This window comes from Asparagus officinalis, chromosome 10, assembly GCF_001876935.1.
Source record: "Asparagus officinalis chromosome 10, Aspof.V1, whole genome shotgun sequence".
Classification (NCBI taxonomy): Eukaryota; Viridiplantae; Streptophyta; class Magnoliopsida; order Asparagales; family Asparagaceae; genus Asparagus; species Asparagus officinalis.
The window spans coordinates 57,973,567-57,992,144 of record NC_033803.1 but is presented as its reverse complement, the minus strand read 5'-3'; the positions used below and the strand labels follow the sequence as shown (position 1 = coordinate 57,992,144).

The window sequence follows — 18,578 nt, the reverse complement described above, 5'->3', positions numbered from 1 at the left end:
CCCCCCCCCCCAAAAAAAAAAAAAAAAAAAAATTAGGGGGGTTGGGGGTGGGGTAGTGAAATTTAACCCAGTTTTTGGGTATGCACACACATTGACACAGAAGACACATACAAACAAGCACACAATAAACACACATGCAAGCAGAGAGGGTGAGAGAGAGAGAGAGAGAGAGGGATGGATGAAGTGATGAACCTTAGCAACTCCTTTTGGTGGATATTCTCCTTTTAATCTCGGATCCACACACTGTTTAACTTTATCCTCACTCAACCTGGGAGTAGCCTACAAAAAGTAAGAAGAAAGAATAAACCATCATCCTTCATAATTTTCCTTCAGTTACTTCAGTTAATGATCGAGACTACTACTATTAGCAGAAGCTACAATAACCTAAGATGTGAGATATTCGAAGAAAGCTAAAAATAAGACAAGAGAGTACAACAACAACAACAAAATCTGTATCCCAAATTTTTGGGTAGAAAGCTGACAAGAGTACACCAACAACAACAAAATCTGTATCCCAAAATTTTGGGTTCACTTTATGAATCCCAATTCTTCTATTCAGTCAGTCTTAACTTTAAGCTTGCTATGCTAGCATTTAAATAGAAAAACAGAGACCTGGGCTTTTGTGGTTGAATCTTTCAATGTCTTAGAAAGAGATAAAACTGTTTATAACATACCAAAATTAATACACCACAAGTTTCTAGAACTAAGATGATCCCTGGTGTCTCTTTCTCGACTCTCCAAAATGGGTCAAAAACATAAAAACCAGCCCCACTATAGCAGGAACCACTTGCATTGGATTACCATGTTTTAGTGTATCTTTTTTTTATCGTGACGGTGATTTAACTTTTGTGTTGTCCTCCAAGATTTATTCATTACATTTAGTATTATCTGTCTTTCCAATTATGGAAATTTTACTTAATGCTAAAAAAACATGTTAACCGCCAAAAATAATGCTTAAAATACCAATGGTACCACTAAATATGTTATGGCGTACCTAGCATTTATAATTCAGGCACTGTACTAACAGTGTCATTGTCAAATATGCCAAATCAACATAAATAATAAAAATCGAATTATGGCAATCGGTTCTTCTTGCTAAACTCCAATAGCTTATGTTCAAGAGTAGAATACCACCAAAGCTTAAGAGTTTATCCTCCAAAGCACTGACTATTTTGTAGTGATAAAGCCAGCAACCAGAAAACCTTCTTCTATAAGTTCCACACTAGTATAGAGGATGATTGAGCAAAACAAAACTGAACAACCATAAAATGGAACCATGTCGAGAAGAGATGATTAACTTAGCACTTAGCAGGGTCATAGCCATTAGAATTAAATAAAGAAAAAAAGAATAATGCTTTTCTATTGAAGCAGTACATAAAATTGGATGAGAATGAATATTAACCAACAGTTAATTGAGACTAAACTAACCCAAGTAACGAGACTCTGTTGGCCTCTAGGCATGGTATGATCAACTGGTTTTCTGCCCGTTAGGAGCTCCAAAAGCACAACCCCAAAGCTATATACGTCACTTTTTTGGGTTAGCTGACCAGTCATAGCATATCTGCGCAACATCAACACAACAAAGCTATTAATGCCACCATAGATGTAATACTAATTTGAATTTTTTAATGCAAGAAAACACCTATATATATGGCATGCAGGAAATCATGACATGTGCTTCCAGTATAAAATGAGTTAAGTAGTTATCTAAACTAGAATGGAGAGCAATAATAATTATGGGGAAAGAAAAGGAAGACAGAGCATGATTTTAAAACATAAGCTGGTAGGAAGCAGCTAGTGGCACTACTAGTTGCAAGAAAATTAATATTAAGTAGGCAGCAATAGGATTATTGAAGCAGCTGTTTCTTGTTGGTAGAGGCATTAGCAGCTCGCAAAAGTCATTAATGATGTAAACAGATATAAATAGTCTGCTCCAAACTTGATATCATTCATATGGATGTTATCCATATTCACTGAATTAAAATATGGATATGGATGTCAATGGTGCTCAATCATCAGGGATATAATATCAATAGCTTCCTAACATCTAAAATTCTGAATACACATCAGAGATTCAGAGTCTACAAGAACATGCATTGCTTCATACACTTTTTTTGCTATATCTTAAAAAAGTAAAGGTTAAACTTAGCTTCCAAGATTCATTCTGATTTTCAAAAAATATCTGGTACATATCCAGATGAAGAATTTTTCAAAACAGACCCACTTTAACTTTTTTTTCTTAAAACCGACCCGTTTTTTTTTTATTTATCAAAACCGACCCGATTTTGTAATTAGCAGATTAATCACATTCCTAAACAGTCGGGGTTGGCAACCCCGACTATTTAGGACATTAATTTTTAGGGTTTAAGGCTTCTAATTAGGGTTTAACACCTTCCTAAATAGTCGGGGTTGCCAACCCCGACTGTTTAGGATGGTGATTAAGCTGTTAATTACAAAATCGGGTCGGTTTTGATAAATAAAAAAAAACGGGTCGGTTTTAAGAAAAAAAAGTTGAAGCGGGTCTGTTTTGAAAAATTCTTCTATCCAGATCTTATCCAAGTCATGGTTCTTCTTTTGCAAATATAAGAATTGTTTTTCTTTCAAAAATTTGACTGAATATCTGTATGCATATTCCAAAGCAGCAAAACAAAATAATAATATAACATTAAGACCCTTTCTGTATCACTTCATAACATCTTAAGAGGTCACAGGGTCCATAAGGCAGGCTCGTCCCATTTGCATCATGACCCAGACCCAACATGGCCCAAGAATTGTGGGCTTAAAAACTCAGTCCGCCCTGGCTAGAACAGACTTAGAAACCCTCTAAACTAAGTCCCATCTGATCTAATTTGGACTGGGCAGATTAACCCAAATCTACGAAGGACAGGAGTAACTTGTTAAGCAGTGGCTGCCAAAATGAAAATGCCTGAAAATTAACATCCAATGGAAGGCTTACCTAGCCATGACGCAAACCCAGACAATACCGGAAGATGAATCTTGATTTGAATGGAGCAAAGGTCAAAATTTGAATCTGATGCCAGTTGGGTTACAGATACATATATATTGAGAACTGGAACCTGACCCACCTTTCTACAATCACTATGTGCAAACTGGACCAACCCACATCCTAATTGCACATTCAAGTCGTGTAAAAACTTAGCTGTTCCAATTCCCAACTTAATACTCTTATATCCCTCGCTTCTAAGTTTATGATCCCTCAATGGAAAAAAGAAATCATGGCTTATATTAAAAAAAATTATCTTAAAGACTAGCATAAGAAAGACAATTTCTTTTGATAAGAAAAAAAAATCAATCTTTTAGCTACTATGATAAGATTCATAAGACTAATATTGATACACAGAAATAGCACACAGTTTTAATTATCATGCTGTGCAATTAAATAGCCATATCATTTCACTTCTTTTAGAGATTACCAACATTGAGGCAGAAGTAAAATATGTCAATCGCCATAAGCATGTATCCACTTATAGATGCAGAAGATTTAAGTTATCGTGTGATTACTCAGGTGCATGATATCCAAAAGTTCCGAGGACACGAGTTGAATGAAGACGAGCAGCCATATCAGGAGCCTGATTTGAGAGATTAAAATCTGCAATTTTTGCTTTGAAACCTTCAAATAAAAGAATATTGCTTGATCTGATATCCCGATGTATTACAGAAGGCTGAACCTTCTCATGAAGGTACTCTAGACCCCTTGCTGCATCAATAGCGATCCTCACACGCTGCATCCAGTCAAGCACGGGACCCGGTTGGGCACCTTGAACCCCTTTCCTACCTGGATTTGAAAAAGATAAATTATATTTGATGCTTGCACACATAACATCAACCCTGACATGAATAATTCAATACAGTTTGCAAGCTGATTATCATACCATGCAAAACATCATGAAGTGAACCCATAGTAGCAAATTCATAGGACAACAAACGGAAATTTCCTTCGGCGCAATATCCCAGTAGTTGAACAAAGTTGTCATGTTTCAATTTAGATACAGTTTCGACCTGATAGCATAAAAATACTTAAGTTTAACTGTCATAGGCTAAAGAAAGAAGAGGTTGGGGGGGGGGGGGGGTTGTTGGTAAAGAAAGAGAAGCTGTACTGAAATCATTACACAAACCTGGGTCAGAAACTCTTCTTGACTTGAGTCTGACTCTGCTGAAACATCAAGTTTTTTTATTGCAACTTGCTGCCCACTGCTCAAAACTGCATGATATACTCTTCCATAAGACCCTTCTCCAATCAAAGAGTTTGATCCAAAGTTGTCAGTCTTCTCTTTTAGTTCTTCTAAAGATAATTTAGGTACTTCAATATTTATGGTCTTCTTTGGTTCATCTTTGGCTTCACCAGCAGGTTTTGAACCCTTTTGCATTCCTGAAAGTCATTTCAAAAGAATTCATAAGAACAATACAAAAGAGATGAGGCGCATCTACGCAATGCATTATGCTCAGGGGTGACACCAAACTTTCTACATTCAGCAAAAAATTTAAAGTAAATCGATGAAGAAAATGCAAGAGGAACAATATCTGAAATTAGAAAAGGATGAAAAGATGGCTCCATTTTTCTTCTATAAAAACCAATCTTTTTCTAGATCACATTTCATTTAAATTCGGTACAATTCCTGTTTCAAGATCTATTTTGTGCAAATAGACAACAGATAGAGCCTAGAGTTAAGACTCAAATTTGAGCCGACCTGCAGAAGGGTCACCTGACTTCTGCAGACATAGGACCCATCACTTTCAGTAGGGTATTCCTTCCAACACAATATGTATTGTAAACAATGTTTAGTTGTAATAATATCCTAAACAACTTTTTTTTTTTTTAAAAGGGACACTAAACGACAAAAGCTTTTCACAAACCTAAAGCATCACACACTTAGCACTCTGCAGGTGATATCTTATCCACTCGAGAGAAATGACATTACGAGTTCTAATATTCTAATATTCTAAATAAGCACAGGGTGAACAAGGGTGCAATAAATGTTACTAAGCTGAACCTTTAGCGACAAAATCTAGTAACTAATGAGATGGAATATTTGTTGATACCTCCTTGATAAAGCTCATATATAAAGAATAATATAAGAAATACAAAGATTAGACCTTCTATGACAAACTAAGGATAGCAGAAACTGTATCATGTTATTCAGAAGATCATTTTTATATTCAACAAAAATGACCACACCGCTTAGTTGTTGGCACAAACTGTATCATGTTATTTTTCCAAATTCCATCTAGAGAATCTCAGAGACTTCTGAACCTCCAATTTCTCATATTTTTTAAGGTTTCTTTTTTATCTTTTGCTTGCTACATATTTTTTCTGGTTTCTCATTTAGCTACATCTATTCATTTGGGTTTCTATTTAACACAAACTAATGGTAGTACTCTGGTTATAATGATTGATGTGGCTCCTCTATTTCTTTTTGTCAAATAAAATGTTGTAAGCTTTTTCCACAAAGAGGGATAACATATGCATGATGTCTTAACAGTTATTGACCTTTACAAGATGAATTTAAAAATAGTTATTTATAATGAATCTGTAATATCTGAAACAATATGGGTTGAGTCAAGATTTCTGATTTTAGTTCAGACCCTGAGTCATAATTCTGGCACGTACCTGTATCCATTAAAATAATGACTCTGACCGACATGAGTCAGGCCCAAGCCTAACCAACTGCCACACTATTGACTACTAAGCGAAGTATAGTATTGAAGAATAATGAGCTAGTTCAGAAGGAAAATAAATAGGGGGGACCAAGTACAGACAGGAAAGAAATTACTACAATGATGGAACATGGGCCAGTCATTGCATTAGAGATTATTGAGGCAGGAAGGAGATGATCATGACGCAGTGAGGCAGGAGAAAAAATATTGAAAGGCAAGAAACAAGCTGGATATGAAAAATAATGCACTTGCAAAAACAAAGCACGAGTAGTATACTCCGGAAATTCCTTTACAAACATGTTTTCATAGGTAAATAAATCAAAACAAGGGTCATTAGGGAGCAGATACGAACACATGCTGCATATACTGAATTTACCATGAATATGTAGTTCCTGTACGTACATGTTTCAGACATGCTCTGTCATTCATTAAGTAAAAAAATAAAAATAAAATCACAGTACCAGCCAGAAAAGTGACGACTAAAGGCATTAAACACCTATAAGATTCCACATAATATAACTTGTTTCAGGATTGATGTTTGAATTCATTATACTATGTACCGTTTATATCATATTTATAATAAAAACCTTGTCACACAACGATTCAACAATATGATTACATTGAACATGACTTGGACACCGATGTAATCATGGAAATTTACGTTAAACATGGCCTAGAAAATTTTAAGCAAACAAAGTAAGAATGTAAATCATACAACCTATCAAGGAATTATTGGTAGCAAGAATGTGAATATCCTAAATAAACTGTCTAATACACATGTGAACCAGTAAAAACATAAAAGTTTTCAAACCTAATATAATAGTTGAACTTTAGCATGCAATGTACAAAAGTAAAAGAAACATGAAAAGACGTATAGACTTTCATTTGTCAGCTATTCTACTTTAACGACATCAATTAATAATAATAATAATAATAATAATAATAATAATAATAATAATAATAAATAAAACGTCCATTAATAATAAAATTTGGAGATAAAAATTGAGCTCTACAAATGAAAAGTCCTATCAACTAAAAAACATCAGATCCAGGACATATTACCACATAATCTTATATTGACATGCTAATAAAGAAATAAGGAAGGCAACATATCAGTCATAACTTACAATATTAGCATAACATATAGAATAACTTTCCTATTTATAAATTCTAGGAAGAATAACTCTACTATCTCTAATCAAATTAGAGAACTGAAATATTAGAGACCATTAAAAGAAGAACATTTGCCTCAATTTGAAAACTGGTGGAAAGCCCTAGCTTGAATCCTTCACCTCTCCAGGCGACTGATCTCCTATTTCTTTTTTTTCCTTTTTTTTCCTTTCTTTTTTTCGTTTATTTTCTTTTCCGAAGAGGTAGTTGGATGGCAGAGAGAAAAGTATAGGATTTAAAGAGTGAAAGTTTGTTAGCTAGAGATTAGGTTGTTGGGTTTTGCCAAAGCCTCAGGAGTTGTTTGTTGTGATTGCTTTAGTGCCAAGAAAAATTGCAGAATTTCTTGTAAATCCACAACGTGAGAAAGAAGAAAGAAAGAAAGAATAGATGAGGTAGTTAACATATTTTCTAGGATAAAGATTATATAAATAAATGGGTCTTATTGGGTTAATCTAATTTGGGCTTTTAATAAAGATAGTGTAATTTTAGTCAAAATCATTTTCTCTAGTGGGCCTCTAATAAATTTCATGACCTTTTTAGTTGGACTATTTATTAAAATCTAATGGTCTAAAGAAAACAATCTATTTCTAAGAAACATGTATGCTGCTGAATTTGTCAAACTCAACATATTTGCCCCAGCTATGGTAACCTATGAGGATAAAAGACGGAGAATATATTGAATTTTGACTTGTGAAATGTCTGTGCTCTATCCTGCTATTGGTACTGAACCTGAGAAGCTTCCCCTGATGTTGCGATCTCCTCTGTTGTCCTCCAAATCTATTCCGCCTACAAAACTATCACTCATGCTCTAACTCCTACTAGTTTGTCCTACATGGCCAAGTTTACAATTGATGATCAGACGCTCTATATAAGAAGTAGAGATCATTGGCCTTCCTACAATCCGTCTTTATGTGCTCGGGCTTGCCACAAAAATAACACACCTTGTCTTGATAAGGCAATGTTGGCTGGGTTGGTGCTATGATCTGCTAGTGTTTACCTGGAACACTCCATTACTCTTGCGAACAGTATCAGAACATTGCCCTGCTAGGCATTTGTGATCCTTACTTAATGCTATGCTTATAATACCAAGAAGCTGCTTGGCACTGCAAGCCGCCTCCAAAACATCACCATAAGTCTCAACCCTTTCTGACTGTAAATCTGCCTCGCGATTTCAAAATTGAGACCCTGCATAAATCTTCGTCCTTTGTCCCCTCATTGGCTACCATGGCTGGGGCAAACCTGCTGAGTTTAGAAAATTCAATAGAATATTCCTCGTGCTACCTCTCTGCCTGAGACCCACGAATTGTCTCCCTATTTCTATAGAAGTCCTCTTGGAGAAAAACCTCTGCAGAAAACTCTCCTGTAATGTTTTCGATATAACTGGCCTACGAAGCGTCTCCTCCTTCACGTCTTACCAAGTCTTGGCTACATCCATGTAGTAGAAATGGTTTCAGATTTATTTATGTACAGACCTTATGTGTTTTATATATCCATGTCACAAACTTGCACTAGCACATTTCCTTCATCTTACACGCTTGTCAGGAGTTCTCTGACTTCCTAGGGTTTAGGTTTGTATACCCCAGACCTATTGCTCATTCTTTCTCAACAATATCGAGAGTACTTCCAGGAGCAAACTCAGAGGTAATGATCACAAACTTCCTCGACAGATTTCATCGCTCTTTCTCCAAATTAGGTTATTCATGCTAGATATTTTTTCATCCCCATGTGGCTCTTTGTTTGAGACATTAGGATGCATCTTATATCATTCCATCTTGGATAGTTGATACCCAAGTCATTTTCTTTATGGAAATGTACGACATTTACTAATGACTCTATTCCCTCTTAGTTACATACTCTATAGTACATTTTTTGTATATATATATAGATACACACACATATACACACACATTTATATATATGAATGTATGTATGTATATGTAATGTGTGTATGTCTATATATATATATATATATATATATATATATATATATACATATATATGTATATATATATATATAAATGTATGTATGTGTGTATGTATGTATAGATATATATACATACATACATATATAATACACACACACATGTGTGTGTGTGTTTGTGTGTGTACACACACACATTTATATGTATGTATGTATGTATGTATGTATATGTACAAGATGATCTGGAGATGTGAATGTAGTCATGCAAAAAAAAAAAAACTTTGGTTGCTTCATCAGCCGAGTCATGCCCGGTATAATCATATTTTTGAACTGAGGTTTGACAAGGTTTTCATATTATCATACATAAAGATCATAATTATTAAACATTTAGGCGCAAAACTTATTGGGCTATGAACATAAAACTTCCAATTAGCTGACATCGATGACCAAAAGCCGACATTTCATAGTAATATCCAACATATATATTGGATATGGGCACATGTCAATGTTGTGAAACAATGACCATCGACATTGCATGAAAACACAGACAGCCAACTTCTATAAGAGAAAAGGCATGCATAAGTTCCCATTATTGCAGGCTACTGGAAGGGTCAGTAGAAAAATTAATCCTTGCATTTTTTGGCAAGGCCATTTCTATGATACACACCAGTGACCTCCATGTTGTCACAATCGCATGACTTATCACTTCCCAAGGCTAACATAGTAAGATCATCAAACCATGAACTCTTTCGTAGGTGGTTTAGAATAATGAGTTAATAGCACAGAATGATGGAGAACATATAGGGTTGGAAAAAGAATCTCTATCAGGAATACTACAGAAATTTATGTGGTGTTTTGTTATGTATATGGAAAATGATTTCCTCAAACTATATCATGATAAATGTCACTGGAAGTTATATAAAACACTTGTAATATCTCTTTTGACTTTTCCCTCTCATAGGCCTAGTTTAGCGAGATAGTTTTTGAAACCACAATTCATTTAAGTTAAAATAAGACCGTGATTTGTTTGTGAAGTCTCTGCCACTACACCAAAACTCTGAAGTTGTGGTGATGGTTGAGTGTTACCATTTTATATTACAACGTGACGATATAACTTTCTTAAAATCCCCTTTAAATTTGTGGCCAATTAGAACTGAATATAGGTTACACTAATACCATGTTAAAGTCCCTACCATTAGACCAAAACTCACAAGTTGTGTGAAGGTTATAATTTTATATCTAACAAATACAAATAGTGTCAGAAAATATGGCTTCAAAAACTTTAATAAGTATGTACAAAAAAAATCATAGTCTCCAAAATTTGCTCACGGTTTCTCAAATCATGGATTCATTACATTTTGAGGCTCCCAAACCACAGTCGGGAAGCCCTAATTAGATATAAAACAATGCAATTTCTTGATATTTTTGGTTTAGCTTCAAACCACATGAAAGTTGAAACCATGACAAAGTTACACTTCCTATTACTTGTCTACGCTAATTGCAAACTCATATCTTGATGACAATTTCCATGGTCATAAATATCGCATTTACTCATGTCCCATTGGCAAATAATTGTAAATCCATGTCAAAATTTGAAGTGCTCTAAGCATCAAAGTTTGGAAGTAGATATATAAACTTTATTATACTAATGCTGATAGTGTGGCTATATTCAATCTTTCAGTAAAAAAATAAATAATCATTGAAACAAGTTGAATTATTCATTTCTCAAAAACATCATATCGTGAGGATGACATAATGGTAAATGCACAAGATGAATCTTCACCCGGCATCAATTTGCGTACATCTAGATTTTAACCACATCCGAACCCAAATTCAAATGCAACTGTGGATCTAGATCCATGCAACTTCAGATCCTTAAACTAAGCCGGATAAGTCGATACCCGTACAGAAAGGCCTAGAAACAGAGAAAGAGAAATATGTACATGCATGCATATTTGTATGAATACAAGAACATCCCATCACGACGTCCAGAGATCATAAAGATATCATAAAATGCCAAGCTAATCGATGAGAAAACAACATTAGAAACTCCACAGAACTGTAAATCATTGGAGTTTTGAAAAAAATTTAAATATGTTCCACCTAGTTACCATTAGATTCCTTCAGAAGTCATGCCGATATTTCAGAACATATGAGTTAACGAGTCATCATAGTAGAAAGTTCCGAATACACAGAACTAAAGATACATACCATCTAAATAATTGCCTGGCCTTTTAAAGGCTTGATTCTCATCAGCATGATGATGCTCATTGATACTAGAAGCACAACATAGCCAACGCCGCATCTTTCTCGTCTCTTTTTATCTCTTATATACAGTTAAAACACCTATCCATCCAGAAGACACCCATCAATAACCAGCAACAGAACCATAAGAATCAAATTAAAAGATTTTCGGACGAAACATTAAGTTTAAGGCGTATAAGAATTTTGTTAACTTCTCAAAGTAGTTTGCTTTTGCCAAATAAATATTTTCATTGATGAAGACCAAATAGTGAATTATTCGGAGCCATTAACATTTCAAAATAAAAAAACGAGTGAAATACATCTCTTTTCAACTACAGACAGAACTAAGCATAGACCCCTACGTACATTTATAACTAAACCAAAGATACTTCCACTAAACTTAATAACAAAAGAGCTAAACAATACTCAAGCAACGGTGATCAAATGACAGTTAATTCCCAAAATTGAATAATTCACTAGAAACAAGAACAAAACAGCAACTTTTACACAAACTAACAAAAGAACCATCAGAAATCATCCAATAAAAATCAACGAATCTTACAAAGGAAGGAAAGAAGAAGCAAAGCTGAGATCAGATCCAACATAGGATTTCAAAAGCTAACGCACCTACTATTTATTTATTCTTTAAAAAAGAAGCGATTTTGGTGGAGCGGAGATATCGGGAGCGAACCGAATCAATCCGAGTTCAGTTTGAATCAACGGATCGGAAGCTAACGTTCAAATTAAATTTTAAAAAAAAGCCAAGGAAAGCGAGAGAGGACTTTTTTTTTTCGGGTGCGATCGCGCGATTCGAGAGATTACCTTTGGCTGAGGTATGCTGCTCCTCTACTTCTTCTTCTAACCTCTAGGGTTAGGGTTAGGGTTAGAGAATTTGAGAGGAGAGAGAAAGAAGGCTCAGAAATGTCGCCGTTTATTAGGGGGAGGAGAGAGAGAGAGAGAGAGCGAGAGCGAGCAGGAGGCGGTGAGAGAATCCGAATAAAAATGTTAGTTGGAGCCTTCGGGGAGAAGCTTACCCCAAGTTTACCTTTTTTTTTATAATTTATAATTTGATGTCTTAAAGTATTTTTAAAATATTTTTATTTTCTGGAGCTTCAGTCTCATTTTACTTTTGATATCTATGTTCAGATTATATTAGATTTTCTGTAAAATTTATGTAATGTCCTTAGAACCTGATACATAGGCTCATTTTATAGACAAGCTATCCAAGTAAAATGAGATTGAAACCAAGTGTTAAAAGAATACTTTAGAGTGTCAAACTGGAACTGAATTGAAATTTTAGAACATAAAAGTATTAAAATATACTTATAGATATCAAAATGAGAATATTGGTAAATTTTAAGGTATTAAAGTTAAATTATGCCCTCGTAGAATGACAAAAAAACGCACTTTTATGCAGCTTGCCCCTTCTTTTATATCTTCTTCTCTGTACACATTATATCATGTGCATATGTCACCCTCTATTTTCTTTATTATCATTCTTCTTCTATTTAGGATTTCATCGCTTGGTTATTGAGAATATAAAATAGGATTATATCATTCGGAATTGTTTCTCATTAGCATTTTAATTTTTTTCCTTTCTATTTGATAGAAATATTTTGTATCTTAAGAGTGGTATTTGACTATGTTTTAGATGATAGATTCTCGATAAATCTATTTAAAATATTCAGCACTCTTGTCTATGCGACAAAAACTAAGATGCAATAAGATTTTATTTTAATGGTCTTCTCTATGTTTTTCCTCTTTTGTTTACTTGTTGGCATACTCTATCTAAACTTTTAAAAAAGGTTATATATACTAATGAGTGTGATGATATGATCATACTTTAGCATAATATTTGATCTTTTTAATAAAAAAATATTTATTACATTTGAATTTCAAATAAACTCTGAAAACATGTTTTGGAGGTTTTTTTTTTCAGAAATGGTGTTTTGAACTTTTGTACTATATAGTAAAAGATACTCAAATTCAACCAAATTATGAGTACCTTTCATTTGAGGTTTCTATACATAAAATTAAAGAACGAGGGTGTAATTTGATAATATATGATCAAAAGTCAGACTCAACTAAAAAGACTAGGGTATTAGCTGGAATTCCTTATGTACGCGTCAAACACAAGAACTTTATTCAATATGTTTTATTTATACACAAATCTCTCGCAACATATAGAATTTTGTTCTCTCTCTAAATAATGAGATAAGAGGAAAAATATAATAACAACAAGAGAGCATTATCTAATGTGAGTGACCATAAATACAACTATATAAGCTTGTTACAAAAGTTTATTAGTACAAGTGATTTATGTCCACGAAAGTATGAATGTATGATACCTTTGCAAGATGTACATAATTTTTTTGGATGTATTTTTATATGAATATATTGGTTAGCATTAAAGGACTTTGATGTGTGTAGAAATTATTAGTTTTATTTCAATGCCAAAAAGATACCTTTTAGATAAAAGTTGTCAAAAAGATATTGATGGGTGTCTCATTTTGGTTATATACATTGTCAAATTATAATCTATATCTAGATCTATATCTATATATTATTATAATGAATAAAATTAGTGAATTACTTTTAAAAGCATAAAGACATGGAGCGGCTGAGTAAGTCACATGACGCCATAAAAAAACATATAGACATGTCATGTGTTAAAAACTGTCACGTGTACATCAATCCTATCAGAAAGAATCATTATCAAGTTAAAATTATTTGTTAATTGTCCCCTTCAAAATCTAAAAACTACAACAACCCCTTGAAAATCTAAAATTTACTAACAAAACTTTGAGATCCAAACACTATGAACAACCTGAAAATCTTAACATCCGAATAGGCCCATGAAAAATCAAAAAATTACAAACAAGCTATTACGATTGAAACATTATAAATTATAAATAAACATTAAAATCCAACAATTAAAAATAGCACCGTAAAATTCAAAAAATTATATTCTGCCACCTTAACATCCAAAAATTATAAGAAATACCTAAAATATCCATAGTTACAAACAGTCTTCTAAAAAGGTAAAAAGTTATAAATAGTCCCCCTAAAATTTTGCAAACAATCCTCCCTAAAAGTTTTATAACCAGCGCCTTGAAAGTTTTTGAAAGTACAAATGTCCTCTTTAAAAAATTTACAAATAATCCTTTAAAATTTTTATAGCTAACCCTATGATAGCTGCTAAAATAATAAACATCCAACTTAAAATTTTAAATATTATAAACAACTCCATAAAAAAATTAAAAAAAAAACGTCTAATGTTTCAGAAATTACAAATAATGCTAAAATTTTAAAAATTACAAACTATCCCATGAAGTTACAAAAAACCTTAAGATTCAACAACTACAAATAAACTTCTGAATAATCCAAAAATTACAAGCAACATATAAAATTCATAAAATTATAATTCTCCCCTTAAAATTAAAAATTTACTAACAATCCCTAGTAAATCTAAAAATTACAAACAATCTTCTAAAAAGGTTAAAAATACAAATATCCCCTTAAAGTTTTATAAAGAACCCCCTAAAAGTTTTACAACCAATCCCTTAAAAGTTTTAAAATTTACTATATCCCCTTGAAAAATTTACAAGCTGCCTTTTGAAAATTCTACAGCTAGCCCATGAAAATTATGAAAATAAAAATGTCATGCTAAAAATTTCAAAATATTACAAACAACTCCATAAAAATTATAAAAAACCCCCATGAAAATTTCAAAAATTAAAATACCCCCGAAGAATCACTAAAAAACCCCCTGAAAGGTTTAAACATTACAAATAATCCTACTAAAATTTTACAAAACCCCCTGAAACCTCTACAACCATTCCTTCAAATTTAAAAAAATTATAAACAACCCTCAAAAGTTTAGAAAACTATAAGCAACCCCTTAACAATTTCAAAGACTACAAAGGGCTCCTTGAAAGTATTAAACAAAAATTACCACAAAAAGAGATTACCTTTGTCTGAGGTATGCTACTCCTCTACTACTTCTTCTAACCTCTAGGGTTAGGGTTAGAGAATTTAAGAGGAGAGAGAAAGAAAGTTTAGAAATGTTGTCGTTTACTAGAGGTAAGAGAGAAAGAGAGAGAAAGCAGGAGGGCAGTGAGAGAATCCAAATAAAAATGTTTGTTCCAGCCTTCGATCACTTTGGCACCCGAAATTTACCTTTATTTTAATTTAATGTCTTTAAGTATTTTTAAAATGTTTTTATTTTCTAAAGTTTCAATCTCATTTTACTTTTGATATCTATGTTTCGACTCGATTAGATTTTCTGTAAAATTTGTGTATTGTCCGTATAATGTGATACATTTAGGCCCATTTTATTAAGTTATTAAGCATCAAGATAAATTTAACAGAAAATCTCTCACATTCTAGATAAGTTATCCAAGTGAAATGAGATTGAAACTAAGTGTTAAAAGAATAATATAGAATGTCAAACTAGAATAGAATTGAAACTTTAGAACATATAAGTATTAAAATAAAATTTTAGGGGTTTGTACATCAAAACCGCCTAAACGTTTGCTCAAATTTATGGTTACCACCTAAGTTTTTTCTACGAAAACCACTATAATTGCTTATATGCTTTCAATGTTACACCTATCTTATTTTCAGCCAAAAAACTATGTGACCTGACCAAAATAGCCTCAACCCCTCGTGTGTAAAACAAATGCACCCCCCCCCTAACTCACCCCATCTAACCCCTAGTAAGAGAAGTCACATAAATCTCACATTCCTTCTCTTCATCCTCTTCCCGACGTAAACCCAAATTGATCTCTGACATTAAACCCCATCTCCTCTTCTGGATCTTGTTCCCTAAACCCCCTCTCAGCTTCTTCTTCTTCCGTAAAGCCCATAACATCAATGGCTACTAAATATTCAGCAGGTTCTTCATATTCAAATGGAAGATCCATGGATGTTTTGTGCAAATGTAAACTAAGGGCTTCAATGCTAACTTCGAAGACTGAAGCTAACCCAGAGAGAATGTTTTTCAGTTGTTATTCTCAAGTCCTTCAATTTGTGATAAAAGATGTAATTTTTTTTATATATGATGGTGAGATTGTTAGGAGGCAAGGGAAATGATGAATATGCTAATTGCTGAGAAGAAGAAATTAAAGGAAGAGCTTCTAGAAATGAGCAAGAAGATGGAGAATATTGAAGATGATTTGAAGGAGCTTGCAAATGAAAATAATCAATTAAAAATTAAGAATCTTTCAATGAAGAAGGAGACGCAAGAGATTAGTAGGAGAAATCCTAAATATTTTTTGGCATCTATTGTAATTGTTGTAATTGTGTTGCTTATGTTTGTGATAGGTGATAAAGATTAGAATGTAATTGTGTATTGTAAAATGCAACTTTGTATAAAGAAAACTTTTGATGTTGTTTGTATTTACTTATGTTTGTAATTGTCTTTGAAGTTTTTTGTCACAATTTAATGTATTTATGCATGTTAGAGGTAGAAACATATACACAACAAATGATCACAGATTTGTATTTCATCATTACCACCTAAACTTTTATATATTTTATGGTTACCATCTAACAAAACACAACGTGGTATGCATACCACCTTACCTTTATAAACTTTTGACATAAACCACCTGGAATGTTAAGAAATTCTAAATTGCCACCGAAGTTTTGAAATATGTATCAAGCATAATCACACATGAGACATTAGCTACAAAAAATAAAACTCAATTGACAAACCTGCCATAATGATTGTAATATATGCATCATTGTGTAGAATGTCATAATCATGCAGCATATATACAAACCACCTAAAATTTTAACTATTTGCATGGGTACCACCTTTACTATTAACAGTCAGTACACATACCACCTTTTAAGTTCAGGTATATCACAGATACCACCTATAGTTTACAAAACTTAAACATTTAAACATGCCACCATAAGTTTCCAAAATCATAGATATCCTAAAATTTTCAAGAAAAACAAGGAATCAAGGTTTCCATGCAGGCTTTGCTGTAGTTTTTTTCCCTTGTTGCATTTACTGTGCTGCCTCCCTCACTTGTGCCACAGAAATGCAAATATCACCCCTTGTTGCATTTGGTGTTGCTTCTGCTGGAGTTGGTGAGTAACCTGGTGTATAGTTTTGTGTGGGTGTAAATGGTTATGAGAGATTGGTGGTTGTCAAAGAGGGTATCCATAATTAAGACAAGAAGAAAAATGTATGGCATCATCAAGATATTGGCTTATTAGGTACTTGATTGGACTTATTTACCTAACCACTTTCTTGAGTAGCTCCTATATTGGATGGTTGTCGCCTCTCATGGCTAGTACCCTATACAATAAAGATAGATACCTATTGTTGTCAAATTCAAGTTTTGGAAAAAAAGTTGGAGAGTATACCCCAAAATGAAATACATGTGAGATATCATGTGAGAATGAGGCCTATAAACACACATGATAATATTTACTCACCTGACCACTTTCATGAGAAGCTCATGTGTTGTATTGTCGTGGCCTCTCTTGGCTAGTACCCTATATCATGAAATACATGTGAAATACCTATTGTTGTCAACTTACAGTTTTCAATAAAATTTAGTTAAAATACACAAATACTAGAGATAACACCTTAATTTCTCATAACATGTACAGATAAACCATAACATGTACAGATAACACCATAACTTTTCATAATATGATAGATAACACCTTAATTGTTTCTAGATTATGCATATAACACCTTAACTTTTTGTAGTTTATGCAGATATCACCTTAACTTTTCGTAACATGACAAATAACACCATAATTATTTCCAGATTATGCATATAATATCTTAATTTAGAGTATTAGAAATATTACCTTAATAGTAGTTTTCTAAAAATTGGTTGAAAATACACAAATATTAGAAACATATCCCTTGAGATAACTTTTTTGGCCTACCCCCTTTCTTAGCTGGAGCTTTAGCTTGGGTTGGATTATTACAAGTCTTCTTGTTGTGCCCCTGTCATCCATAATTCCTACATCTACTTTGCAATTATTTCCTTTCCACTTTTTGGGTGGATGCAGCTTGCTCTCTGTAAAACCCCGAAAATTTGAATATAGTGTGATAAATAATTATAAATATGTTATATGATGAAAATAATGTATTTTTATATTTGAGTATGATAGGAATTGATTTGAGATTAATTCAATGCATATTTGTGAATATACGAGTGTAAATACACAAAACATGCACAAAGGCAAATAGTGAGAATCTGAGAATTTTGACCAGTTGAGAGTTTTTATATTTTGCACACTGATTTATTTAGAATCTGGATTGAGAGTTTTTATATTTTGCACACTGATTTATTTAGAATCTGGAAAAGTGTATAAGATCAAAGTTGTATGTCTCTTCAAGAGCTTTCCAACGAATCTTAGATCACCTCATTCTGAGATCAGATGAGAAAGTTATGGCCTTTTCACCGAACCCCAGTCTGAGAATGACCTAGGAACCTGCGCAGTCGACCGCCGTGGTCACTGCGGTCGACCGCGCAGCGAACCTGGTTCTGCCAGTTCTGTTTCGGGCGGGTTTTGTTTATACCAAACCCGA

The 18,578-nt window shown here is 33.3% G+C and overlaps 1 protein-coding gene across 1 annotated transcript in view; it reads right to left on the bottom strand.

Annotated features, from left to right (window-relative positions):
- The window catches only part of LOC109825530 (PTI1-like tyrosine-protein kinase 3), a 13,262-nt gene extending 1,234 nt beyond the window's left edge, over positions 1–12,028 (bottom strand). Inside the window, exons 1-7 of the mRNA XM_020392380.1 lie at positions 11,834–12,028; positions 10,979–11,113; positions 4,137–4,390; positions 3,894–4,020; positions 3,523–3,796; positions 1,429–1,561; positions 193–279 (exon numbers count right to left, since the gene is read on the bottom strand). Coding sequence (XP_020247969.1) covers positions 193–279; positions 1,429–1,561; positions 3,523–3,796; positions 3,894–4,020; positions 4,137–4,390; positions 10,979–11,072 — 969 coding nt within the window. The 5' untranslated portion in view covers positions 11,073–11,113; positions 11,834–12,028. The remainder of the gene's footprint in view (positions 1–192; positions 280–1,428; positions 1,562–3,522; positions 3,797–3,893; positions 4,021–4,136; positions 4,391–10,978; positions 11,114–11,833) is intronic.